Source organism: Marmota flaviventris, chromosome 1, assembly GCF_047511675.1.
Source record: "Marmota flaviventris isolate mMarFla1 chromosome 1, mMarFla1.hap1, whole genome shotgun sequence".
Lineage (NCBI taxonomy): Eukaryota > Metazoa > Chordata > Mammalia > Rodentia > Sciuridae > Marmota > Marmota flaviventris.
In genome coordinates this window covers 44645658-44659520 of record NC_092498.1, presented here as the reverse complement: position 1 = coordinate 44659520, position 13863 = coordinate 44645658, and the positions used below count along the sequence as shown (strand labels likewise).

The 13863-nt window shown below is 38.0% G+C and overlaps 1 protein-coding gene across 7 annotated transcripts in view; it reads right to left on the bottom strand.

Annotated features, from left to right (window-relative positions):
* The window catches only part of St7 (suppression of tumorigenicity 7), a 279048-nt gene that overhangs the window by 52266 nt on the left and 212919 nt on the right, over positions 1 to 13863 (bottom strand). For all 7 annotated transcript variants that reach the window (XM_071612748.1, XM_071612752.1, XM_071612731.1 and 4 more), the window contains one exon: positions 8157 to 8271. In XM_071612748.1, coding sequence (XP_071468849.1) covers positions 8157 to 8271 — 115 coding nt within the window. The remainder of the gene's footprint in view (positions 1 to 8156; positions 8272 to 13863) is intronic.

Sequence of the window (13863 nt, the reverse complement as noted above, 5' to 3'; positions counted from 1 at the left end):
TTGCTTACTCCTCAAACATAAATGGAAAACAGACCAACAAAAAGACAGGGTATCCAGTGACCATTTCAGTGATGATAGTTAAATAACTTTTGCTGATTATAAGGCCTCAGGCCATGAAAAAGGTTTATGAAATTTTTACTTATAACTACATGCTTACTCTGCAAAACAATATCAGCAAAAAGCTTATTCTCTGAATAGTCTGAAAATAGGTTCCCTAATGGCTTTCTTTACAACTTCTGTTTTCAATATACTGTGATGAAAATATTTCCTCCAGTGTTAGAAACACACCCCATTCTAAAAAGTATACCCTTTGCATATGACCAGATGGCAGATAATAATGATAATTTAGGATGAACTTGATGGCATCAATAAAAATGGTATTGATATAGTTGTTGCATTTATATATATTCATGATAATAAAAAAAGACCAGCTGTTCCTTACAAAGAAGTTTTTGCCCCCAAATTTAGGACAATCACGAAATGATTTAATGGCATAAATATCCAAAAGAGCTTGGATCTCTATTTCCATTGGTGCAAATTACTCAAAGGCTGAAGTTGTTCTGAATGCAAAGAAATGATCTGTCTTTTGACCAGGAATAAAAATCCCTGGCATTTCTGTTTTCAGGTTTCCAAAAATTTAAGAATTAATGGAGATAAATTTAAGTATTTGAGTTCTTATGAAATATCAGTATGTATCTTATTAGACACTTGAAATGATTTTAAAAATAGGCCATGACACTGCCTTGTGGGGGAGAACAAAATTGGGCTCTTATTCTCACATTTCAACTGACATTTTGTGTATGGTTTTCTATTTTTTAATTAATTATTTATTTTAATTAGGTTTATATGACAGAAGAATGCATTTTGATTCATGTACACAATGGCAGCACAACTGTACATTTCTATGGCTGTACACAATGTGGTGTCTCACCATATGTGCACTCATACATGTACCTAGGGTAATGATGTCCATCTCATTCCACCATCTTTCCTGCTCCCATTTCCCCTCTCCATGCCTCCCTCCCTTTTGCCCCATCAAAATTCCTCCATTTTTCCCATGTTTCCCCTCAGTATGGATCAGCATCCACTAATCAGAACATTCAACCTTTGGTTTTGGGGGATTGGCTTACTTTGCTTAGCATGATATTTTCCACGCCCATCCATTTACCTGAAAATGCCATAATTTTATTATCTTTTAATGCTGAGTAATATTCCATTGTGTGTGTGTGTGTGTGTGTGTGTGTGTGTGTATATATATATATATATATATATATATATATATATATATACACACTATAGTTTCTTTATCCATTCATCTAGTGAAGGGCAACTAGGTTGCTTCCACAGTTTATCTATTGTGAATTGAGCTGCTATAAACATTGATGTGACTGCATTACTATAGTATGCTGGAATAGCTGGTTCCATTCCAAGTTTTCTAAGGAATCTCCATACTGCTGTCCAGTATGTTGCACCAATTTGAAGTCCTACCAGCAATGTATGAGTGTGCCTTTTCCCCCACATCCTCACCAACATTTATTGTTGTCTGTATTTTTGATAACTGCCATTCTGACTGGTGTGAGATGAAATCTTAGAGTAGTTTTGATTTGCATTTCTCAAATTACTAGAGATGTTGAACATTTTTTCATATATTTGTTGATTGAATGTATATCTTCTTCTGTGACGTGTCTGTTCAGTTCCTTAGCCCATTTATTGATTGGGATTTTTGTATTTTTGGTGTTAAGTTTTTTTTTAATTCTTTATATATCCTGGAGATTAGTGCTCTATCTGACATGCATGTGACAAAAATTTGCTCCCAAAATGTAGGCTTTCTCTTCACTTCATTGATTATTTCTTTTGTGGAGAAGAAGCTTTTTAGTTTGGGTCCGTCGCATTTATTAATTCTTTATTGTATTTCTTGTGCTTTAGGAAGTCTTGTTAAGGAAGTCAGATCCTAGGCTGATGTGATGAAGATTTGGGCCTACATTTTCCTCTACTAGGCATAAGGTCTCTGGTCTAATTCCAAACTCTTAAACCATTTACTTCTCTCAATATGTTTTATATTTTTCTGCTTAACCTATCTTTATTCAAGTTGTTGCTCCTGCCATGAATGCCTTCCAAGTTGTACTGGTATTTGTATTTGCAAATCTGCTTCAAGACTCAGAACTACTGCTATGTCATTAATGAAAACATCCCAGATCCTGATCTCACCTTCTTCCTCTTCTTTCTGTGCCCCATCAGGGTCAGAAATAATCTCACTTCTGCAATTCTAAGATAATCATTTTAAAAATATCCCTAATGTTATTTATCATATCCTATATTTGTTCAGAACATTTATGCATATTTAGTTCCCTGATAAGGTTAAAATCATCTTGAGACCAAGAACCATATTTTAATTGATTTATTCCACATATCGTTATGTATTTCTTAGTTTGAGGATATGCACTTATACAAAATAATATATGAATGAGTACATAACTAATAAAAGGGAATAGAAAGTATCCCTTTACTTTAATTGTAATAATACTGTAGGCTGAAATGGACAGTCTTTTAACATCACGGTTTAATTATAACTGTTTTTGTAGTCTTAAATTATCCACTATAACTGCTTTTAAGTTGCCTTGAGAAGATGTTATATCAAAGTAAGTGCTGGGGATTGAACCCAGAGCCTTGTGCATGCTAGACAAGCACTCTACCAACTGAGCTATGTCCCCAGCCCAGCTGGTTTTCTATTTTTTTTTTTTTTTTGTTTTGGTTTTTAAACCACAGAAGGTAATTTATATCTTGAAAAAAACTTTGTGGCTACAGACTTTACTAGAAGTATTTGTGCTTGTGTGTTCTTTTTTTATTAGTTGTTCAAAATATTACAAAGTTCTTGACATATCATATTTCGTACATTTGATTCAAGTGGATTATGAACTCCCATTTTTACCCTATATACATAATGCAGATTCACATCGGTTACACATCCACTTTTTTACCTACTGCCATACTAGTGTATGTTGTATTCTGCTGCCTTTCCTAACCTCTACTATCCCCCCTCCCCTCCCCTTCCATCCCCTCCCATCCCCTCCCTTCCCGTCTTCTCTCCCTACCCCATCTACTGTAATTCATTTCTCTTTTTTTCCCCCCTTTCCCCTCCCTTCCTCTTATATGTAATTTTGTGTAACAATGAGGGTCTCCTTCCTTTACCATGCAATTTCCCTTCTCTCTCTCTTTCCCTCCCCCCTCTCATCCCTGTTTAGTGGTGATCTTCTCATGCTCTTGAGATTGATCAAGAATCATGAGGTTCAGGAGTAGCAATCTGGGTTCTTTAGAGTAGCTAACAGTTTCTGAATTCTTAATTTGTATATCCCATGAAGTTCTAAATACTTACCAGGAATTAAACTACTTTAATCCTCCCAACAAATTATCAACTGTGGGATCTTGGGCAATTTGCTTAGCCTTTCCAAACCCTGATTTCATTTCTAGAGAACGAAAGAGAGGCTTAGAAGATTGATTTGTTTGAGTTCACTCAGTGAGGACTGGAAGGGCCAAGCAAGGACCCAGTCCACTTCCTCACCACTGGCCATGGCTTCTTTTTAGAATTAACCAGACAGGCAGAGCTGGATGCTCCCAAAGGTACCCTGTAGCCCTCACATTCACTTGCACCATGTGATTCTTCTAAAACTTAAATGCACAAATGATCATGAATAAGAAATGCATGAATCCTTTTCCAAGCTACCACTCTAATCTTTGAGACTGACCCTTCAAACTAGGTGGCCTATAAATGATTTTTGAAAAGCTCATAACAACTGCTACAATGGCTTCAAATGAAGGTTCTGATGAACTCATGATCTTGAAAACATTGCTATCTATCTCTATAACAAATGTATGACTGAAAAAAAGGGTGATAAATCACAAAATAAATGATCACTACACACCAACTTCCCTTTGTGAGAAAAGAAATCAAATACAAATTGACTGAAGATCGTTTCAGGAAAAAAAATAAGCAAAAAAAAAATGACATACATTCATTTCTTAAAGAACGATTAGAAAGAAATCTTACAAGACAATTTGGCATCACCAAAACTCTGCACAACAGCCCTAGACCACGTAATTCATGACTTTAAGGATGAGAGGGGCAGAGCATGTGGCTTCGGCAAGGCTTATGTTTATAGGAAACACATGGGATTTATAGCTGCTGGATCTGAATGTGAATCCCAGCCCTGCAGTTGTCTAGGAATGTGTGGTCTTGCAAGTTACTTCAACTTATAAACCTCAGTTTCTGCATCTGCTCAAAATGGAATTACTGCCTCATGGCAAGTTATTTGATGGTACAGATAATGCCTATGATATGCTTGGACATGAAAGTTTCTCAATAAATTGTAGCTAATAATAACAAGTACAATGGTATTGGTAATTTAAAAATATATATACTGTCAGCAGCAGAGAGAGTAGGTGCTGGTTAGTACCTCAACCTGGAGTGGACCCCTTGGTTTGTATCCTTGGCTCTCCTTTCCTCGTGGCATTCATATTGTATTTAACAATGATCTCAGTTGATCTCGTTTCTCTCATACCATCTACATGCCTTTACTTTAACATCTGAGGCTCTTCCTGAGAGCAAGGTACTTCTCAGCCACACCACAGCTAAAAAGTGGAGCTAACAAATAAACTTATGATGAGGATAAATGGGTTCATCTGTGAAAGCTTAAAATCATATATGACACAGACACATTATAAGAACCAATTAAATGCTAGAAAGTGCTGTTGCTGATGTTGTTGTAATCATTTGGTGAAGGTCATTATAGAACCAGGACCAACCACCTGGATAAAAACTGCCCCATATAATGTTGGTTAATAAATTGGAAATAGAAGAGTATGAAAATTCTTGGCAGTGAACAAGTAGTGTTTCAGACTAATGGCCAGAATAATAAAACACAAGATGTTATCTCAAGGGCAAAACCAAAATTAGGTTGCAGATTATAAGGAGGTTCAATCAATTAACCGGGTAATCCTAGTAGAGACCCAGGGTTTCCAAAGTGCTTCACTATAAGAGGAGTTTGAGAATATGAAAGATTTTGAGACTCAAAGCCAAATTTTTTTTAATGATAAAGAATAATGAGGCAAGGAGAGTACATATTGCTTCTCCCACCCCCCCCCAAAAAAAATCCTTTTTTCCCTGTGTCTTGCCATTTTTCTAAACCCTTTTTTTTTGCCAAGGTTAGAAAAATATCATTGATCCCACTGTGTCACTTCCCCACATACCACTTAAGACATTCAGCTACCTAAACAAATGCAATGAACAACTGCCATTCTTATAAATCTTCCAAGAAACAGCTATGCAACTAGAGAATCCTGGTTTGCAAAGATAACATATAATCCTGTTGCTTTGGGTGTGGCTTTTTGCAGAGGGATGTAGGGGCTGGAATTTAAACCACTGCCTCCAATATCTCAGAGATAAGAATGATGACACTTGAGCCAGGGTGAAGAACAGGGTGTCCCTACAAGCTGTCTGGCCTTCAAACCTTCTGAAGCACCTACTACTTTGCACAGGGCCCGATAAGAGGCCAGCAGCCCAGTCAAGATCCTTTGGGTCTCCAGAAAAAGTAACAGGGAGGAACTTGAAAGAACCCACTTCAGGGTATGGGATGAGGAACAAGAGGCATGTTTTTCAACAGTTGTGAGTGGTTGCAGTGCACCCCTCAAGAACAGTAACTTCAGCAGCCACTTCATTATATTTCTACTGTAAATGATACAGGCCTGAGCCAAGTCAGCACCAAAACTCCCTACAGAATTTAGTGGAGGTTAGGTCATCTGCACTCTATTGACAACTGCTGAACTGAAAACCTCTAACAAGGCATCTCAGCAACAGTATGTGGCCTGCCACTAATGAGGCTCTTTTTCCATGAATAATGAACAAGAACATCATCTCTGTTGCCAGGTACACAACATAAACAAAGCTCAACACAGGCCCTTGATATGGTGAGTTTGTCCATTTGCAACAAAGGAATTTTTCAAAGTGTGAGCCAAGTTTTAGTGGAGGGTGGGACAGGCTGTTGTAACAAATAATACGAACATATGTTATCAGAATCTAATAAATCAGCTTTTGGTTATTGTGGAACAGAGGCTGTGCGATGGGACACAGGGAGACAATGAATAGCTCCAAATGAGTTCATTTCTTTATTTTGCAATCAGTTTTATAACACAGGCTGATGATTTCTGTAATGAACTGAGATCTTCATGAAAGGACTCTTATGAGACGTGTGATCCCCAAGGCACTATTGGTTAAACCTTTATTTCTTACGCCTTGATATATCAGGCTGAGTACTGGTCAGCAATGGGATAGGAACACTGGAATCTTGTTGTGGCATCTGGAAAAGTGCACTGCCACCTGAACCCATGGACATGGGACTAGGTTTCTTTGGTATTAAAAGAAGCTTGGGCTTGGTTGTGGCTTAGTGGTAGAGCACTGACCTAGCATGTGTGAGGTACTAGGTTCAATCCTCAGCACCACATAAAAATAAATAAATAAAATAAAGATTCATTGACAACTAAAAAAGAATTAAAAGAAGAAGAAGAAGAAGAAGCTGCTGCTCAATGTGAGGGCACTGTGGCTACAAGAAAGCCCCTTAGTTTAGGCTCTCAATCTTAGACCACTGTTCAGCAGAACAGTAAAATTCCAGCACGTAAACAGAGAATAAAAGTGAGCTGACATGAAGGCCAAACAATCTTTATTTTGTATACTTTAAAGTGTTCCACAGATACTTTTCTTTTTCTAAAATCAGTTCCATACTAGGTAGCATTTATCTTCTTACACAGGGTGTTCATGTCCACATAGCAAAAAGATGCCATCACTGGCAGAGGGCATTTAGTTCCCACCAATTTAAGCAAGAATTTGAGCAAAACAAAAACAAAAAGTCTCAAAAGGCCTCAATTCGCTCAACTGTAAGGAAAACAGCTCCAACCCATTTCAGAGATTCCTTATGAAGAATTTTGTGAAATTTTATGAAAAATAAGACCTAAATGAAAGTTTGCCCTACATGCTTGACGAATTCCTGAGACTTTGTGATCTGAAAAATTCTTTAAATGAATTAAACATGCTTACTAAAGAAAGAATATCTTATAAAACAAAACAAAAAAGATTATGCAATATAAGTAACACTCCATAATATTCATTTTACATGCAAACACATTTATTTCAGGGAGAAAGTCAACAAAATAAGACAGAATAATATGAAGTTCTGCAGAGCTTCTAGTAGTTAGGTCATGACAGGTAATTATGCAGATAATTTTTTTGTATATGGTATTAAGAATTAAACCCAAGACTGCTTTATCCCTGAGATACACTCCTGGTCCTTTTTACTTTTTTGTTTTAAGACTGGGTCTCGCATAGTTACTGAGGCTGGCAGCAAACTTTCTATCCTCCTGCCTCAGCCTCCCAAGTCACTGTGATTATAGGCATGAGCCATTGTGCCTGACTTATGCAGATAATTTATGTACAAAGAATCAAATGGTGAGTTCACAAATAATGGTAATATGAACAGAAGAGTTTAAAATCTCTAGGACGTACCAGTTAATCTTCTGGTTTTTTAAGAACAGCAACCAGAATGGTGAAGAGACTTTAAAGCCCATTCTAAAAAAAGAAATGGGGATATTCTGCTAGTGAGGAAAAGACCTAGGGTAAAACAGACAGGATTTTATCTTCAAATATTTACTGAGCTGTCACAAGCACAAGGACTACTAGCCATTCTATATTGCTCCAGACGCTCAACATGACCAACAGGTAGTGCTCACAGGGAACCAATGTGGTGCCACAGCAAGACCTCTAACAGTCAGTGCTGTCCTAGACCTCTAACACTCTGCTGCCAGCACAGTGACTCCTGACCATGAAGGAATAAAGCAGAGTGAATATAATGACCTGCTGGGGAGAGAGCACCAGGGGAGTCTGTGGGGAGGGACGGAGAGGATTGGGCACAGGCCACATGATGTTTCTGCCCCTACTAAGCATGAATTTCTAAAGATTCTATAAAACACCATCATGAAACTGGAGGTAAAATTCTTTGAGAAGAGAATTACCTAGCTGCTATGCTACTTGAAATGATCCTTTCAGTTTAGTCACTGGGACATGTCAAGAAGAGAGCGAGTTCTCAAGAACATACAAACAGCCAAGGACTCACCATCATATTTTGCTAAGACTGCCTGAACGTCAGCATATGCTTGAAGTTCCAGAAGGGCTTCTAAAAGATTTTCATGGATGTTGAACATGCTCAGAAGAGGGAACTCCTTCATTAACTAGAAAAGAAGACACCAAGGAATATACAACATGATGTTTGGATATACACAGTGAAATGATTACTACAGTCAAAACATTTTAAGAAATAAATATTTCTCTTTTTAAAAACATTTTTAAACTTTGTTTTATTAGTTTACTTTTTCATATGGTGCTGAGGATCAAACCCAGTGCCTCACACGTACTAGGCAAGTGCTCTACCACTGAGCCACAACCCCAGCCCAAATTTTTAAAAATTTTTTGTACCAAGGCTTGAACCCAGGGTCTCATGCATGCTTGGCAAGTGCCCTACCACTGAACTTACATCCCCAGTCCTTTTCTTTTATTTTGAAACAGAGATCCACAAAGTTGCTGAGGCTGACCTGGAACTTTTGAGCCTCCTGACTCAGTTGCTAGGATTACAGACATGTACCACAGAATCAGGTTTCTTATTTTTTTAAAGCTATTACCGAAGCATAATATTTTTCTAGCATAAAAGTATAATTCATAATACTGGATTATAAGTTTTCATATTATTATGTTTTAAAACCCAAATAATTTTTTTCTATTTTTTTCCTGAAATTTTAGAAAAATGGAACTCTGGCTATAGTTTAATGTGCTTGTGTGTTTCTAGAGTTCAAACTCGGGGCACTACCATGGAGCTATACCCCTAGCCCAGAAAAATGGCAGGTTTGACTTTGTGAGACTCTACTTACAGTGAAGAAAATCCCAAAAAGAAAGATTTTCATAAAAAACTGAAGAAGATGGTCAATAATGACAAAATGTTATAGAGAAACCAAATAAGGTAAAAGCTAAAAAATAACTCACAGGCTTTCCCAGATCAGTGGTAAGCTTGTTAAAAGCAGTTTGGATGAAAGCCAGAGAACAGAAGGATAAAAAATCAGGCACTATTCTTTTGAGCATCCTGGGGGGCAAAGGTAAGGAGAAAAAAGTAGAAAAGTAGCTAGAAGGTGACACAGTTGAGAGAAAATTTATCAGTAGGGACAGGGGTGGTGGTCAAGAAGGAAGTTCACAAGTTCCTGCCTGGTGGCCTCAATAAAATAGGAGTCAAGATTGTCTTCTGAAACAGGGAGTACCTGGTGGGAAGAAGTTTAAAAATAGGAGTGAATTAGTGGCTAATCTAATTCACAAAGGAGAAGAATAATTATGTGAAAATATAAGGATGGTGAAGGCCATCTCCAGGACCCAAAGAATTGCAGACCATGAATTTACAGAGGCTACCACTGCCATGGTTGTTGAGTCCCAGCTAGCAGTGGTCAGCAGTCCAGTGACAGCAAGACATCTAATGATGACGTTGAGTGTGGGCAGACCAGATTAGGTTCCATGAAAAGTCAAGGAGCAAGAGAGTTGGCTGTAATGGTGAAACAATGGTTAAAGGAATGGCCCAAACCTTCTAGGTTAGATGGAGAAGAAGTGAGGTCCAAATGGAGTTAAAATAAATAAAATTAAACTTCATGGGAAAGCAAAGATAAAGAAGAAAGGACCAAGAATTTCAGAGTAAAATCTTATCTTAGAGAAAGGTATCTCATTGTAAAAGACGATCAGATCCTTCATAAAGCACTCGTATATTTATGCTCCTCCATTAATCTCCCAAATGGATCAACTGATTTCTACTATAAAGACTTCTAAACAATTGATGATTCTTTTTTATGTCAACATCTTTAAAGCAATTATGCTGAGAGAAAAACAGGCTAATCCACTGCCATGGAGGAACTAAGTGGATGCACTGCAGGGACTTCTTCCTTTATTAGGAACATTTACCATACTGTTTTGTTTTTGAAAGCCAAGAATCATTTACCATATCTTTAAAAATAAATAATTTTCTGGAACCCCAAAGAGCATCATATTACCAGTGAAAAACACCTATCAAAAGGATCATGTGTTCATGACTGACAGTCTGAACCCCACTGAGGGACCTGCAGTATTTTCATTGTTAGTAATGGAAGTGAATGAGATGACACCACGCATTGTTGCTGTTCTGCAACCAATAAAAGTATTTCTTGTTCTGGTTTTACTTTGATTCTGGCTGACATCACCCTTCAGTTTCTTTCTCGCTAACTAAAGTTTGTTAGAATGAAAGCTCTCTGCCACTCAGCAATTGGCAACACAATAAAGGCATTCTCTAAACTGCAACATTTAAACATTTAGTGGTCTTGACCAATTCCTCAGGTAACATCAAACTTCAAGGAAACCAATCACATTCTGTAATTTTAAAACTGTATTTCCAAATATTAGTTGCTAAAGATTAAAACTTGAGTTTTATTCAAACCCAGTCAGACCCTGTGCACCAATAGGGCAGTCTCAGATAGTCTAAACAGAACTTTTGTCAGGGCTTGAGTAGCTGCTCTTTCACCAGAAGCTTGGACAGAGTATACTGTGCTCCCCCAAAATAATCACCAATGAGAGGCTTTTAAACATGAGGAAGAGCACATGTTGGGGAGTAATCTAAGTCATATGACAATTTGGAGACTTAGCTTTCTTTATTTAACATAAACAAGATGGAAGAGTGAACCTTCTGCTACCTCTATCACTCTCCTTAGCCCTTTGTAATAATCTTAGAAAACAAGCCTATGCAGCACAATTCACAATAGCAAGACTGTGGAACCAACCTAGATGCCCTTCAATAGATGAATGGATAAAAAAATGTGGCATTTATACACAATGGAGTATTACTCTGCATTAAAAAATGACAAAATCATAGAATTTTCAGGGAAATGGATGGCATTAGAGCAGATTATGCTAAGTGAAGCTAGCCAATCCCTAAAAAACAAATGCCAAATGTCTTCTTTGATATAAGGAGAGTAACTAAGAACAGAGTAGGGTCGAAGAGCATGAGAAGAAGATTAACATTAAACAGGGATGAGAGGTGGGAGGGAAAGGGAGAGAGAAGGGAAATTGCATGGAAATGGAAGGAGACCCTCAGAGTTATACAAAAGTACATACAAGAGGAAGTGAGGGGAAAGGGAAAAATAATACAAGGGGGACAAATGAATGTCAGTAGAGGGGGCAGAGAGAGAAGAGGGGAGGGGAGGGGAGGGGGGATAGTAGAGGATAGGAAAGGCAGCAGAACACAACAGACACTAGTATGGCAATATGTAAATCAATGGATGTGTAACTGATGTGATTCTGCAATCTGTATATGGGGTAAAAATGGGAGCTCATAACCCACTTGAATCAAAGTGTGAAATATGATATATCAAGAACTATGTAATGTTTTGAACAACCAACAATAAAAAATTAAAAAAAAAAAAAGAAAACAAGCCTATGAATGCTCTCCTAGCCTGTTACCTCCCCGCTACACCACTCACTGTAGCAGCTCTCCCCACACCTCTTCTCCATCTACTGGTCCTGTCCCACAATATAGCTGACTCAAATCCCTCTTGTGGATACCCTCCAGTCCTCTTCTTGCTTGACCTCTGCACCATTTGACAGTTTGATGAGTTTTTCCTTGAAACTCTTGTCTCTCCTGGCTTCCTTGACACCATTTTTCTCCTGGGTTTTTCCGTACAGTACTTGAAGCTCCCCATCACCTGCTACTTAGGAGTAAATTGGTTTTCAGGTTATGTTCCATTTCCTCTTCTCATAAACAGCTGATGTCTAGAATTACTTTTGTATCCAGAGACTCAGTCTTTATGGGATGGCTCCCACATACCAACATCCTGCTCCAACCTCTCTACTAAGCTGAAGGATCAATTTATAAATGATCTTCCTGACAGGTCAACCCCTGTGTCCTTAAAGGCAACATACCTAACACTGAATTGATAACTTCTCCTTCTCTAGATTAACCCTTCAAACTTATTCTTCCTCTTTGGTATTTTCTATTTTGGAGAACAGTGCCGTTAATGTGCCTGTCACCCTCTTCTACAACACTACAACCACTTTAGAAGTCCCCCAAACACCTTAATTAATATGTAAAAAGTGCTGATATCTTTCATCAAGTTCATAGAAAGCTGTATATGAAAAAAAATTAAAAAGCCTTAAGAATCAGTACCGTCTTGTCTTTTCTCTGATGTGCCGCCAATAACTTAGCTTCTGGCTTTATACTTTGTCTAAATTGCTTAAGTAGCCACCTTAGTTGGCCTGCTTCAGGTTCACCTCTATTGATTAGCTCCTTGCTAATGCAGCAATATTCAAAGGTGAAGTGATTGGACTGTGAAAGCTGTAGCCTCTTCAGTCCATCCTAGTTTAAATGAATAGACTATAGGCAGGTGAGGCATGGCTAGAGTAGGTGAATCAGTGGGGGTGTGCCCTGGATGGATGCACCTTCTCTTCATCAGCCTATCTTCCTGGATGACATGAGATAAGCAGTTTTCCTCTGCCTCACCCTTGGGCCATGATGTTCTGCCTCATCTTGGGCCCAGAGCAATGGAGACTCTAGACTGAGACCTCTGAAACTGTGAGCCCCAAACACACTTTTCCTTCTCTAAATTGTTCTTGTTAGGGCATTTTGGTCATGGCAACACACAACCTCTTTCCTATCTACCCTTCACAATGCTATCGTAAAGGCTTCTAAATATACACACTAGATCAATCATGCCCTGGAGGGCCACAGCTGTCCCACTAGACTATAGATGTGGCTAGATCCATCACAAGGAAATAATCAGATGTGAATAAAAATTTACAAATACCTTGTTTATCACATTATTTCTAATAGAAAAAAATGCAAGCATCTTAAATCTTAACCAATTATTAGACACTAAATTATAATAAGATTCATCCTCTGGACTATTACATGTAGTCAGTAGAATTTCTCAAAGAACTTTTAATAGCATGCCCAGAAATGCTGGCAAACATTTAACATTAGAAAAAACAGGATACAAACTATGTTTTGCAATTAGATCATGCTTTTCTTATGTCTTTATGCATAAAACATACTTTGTTAGAAATATACTAAAAAGTTTTAACAGTGACTATTTATGGTTGGTGAGATTAAAGATGTTTTTTTATTTCTTCCATATTTTCTGTATGTTCTATTATTTTTAGAAGCCCTTTGCATACATTAGATACATTGAGGGGGGAGAGTGAATATTTTTTAAGAATACTGGCTTCATGTCAAATTCAGGATACAATCCAAAATCTTTTGCATGCAAACAGTCCTCCATGACCAGTCCCTGTCGGCCCCAGCAGCCTTATTTCAGTCACTTCATGCACACTCTGCTCCAACAATGGAAAAGCTTTCAGTTTCTTAAATGTGTCATCTTCACTAATGTTTCTATCTCCCAGTCCCCCAGCCTTGGAGCACTTTCCCTTCTTCCTCCTTAGTCAATCTGACCAACTCAACTTTTATGACTCCTTAACCTGCCCCCAACTATTGACCTTTTGCCCTCCATCTGCAAGCAAAGTGCGCCTGACTAAACTACCAGAGTCCTAGTCACAATAGTCTTCTGATCCACCTTCTTCATGAGTGGTCTGGTCAGGGACTGATCCATCATGGTGCTCTATACATACTTCATGAATGGAATGTTTTTTTTTTACATTCTATTCCTTTGGGGACATATTCTATGAGTGCTGCCACAGACCTACTTCAGGCTCTTAGGTTACATATCCCTGAACATGTTGTTCTCCTATTTACATCTTCCATTAACCACATCTTG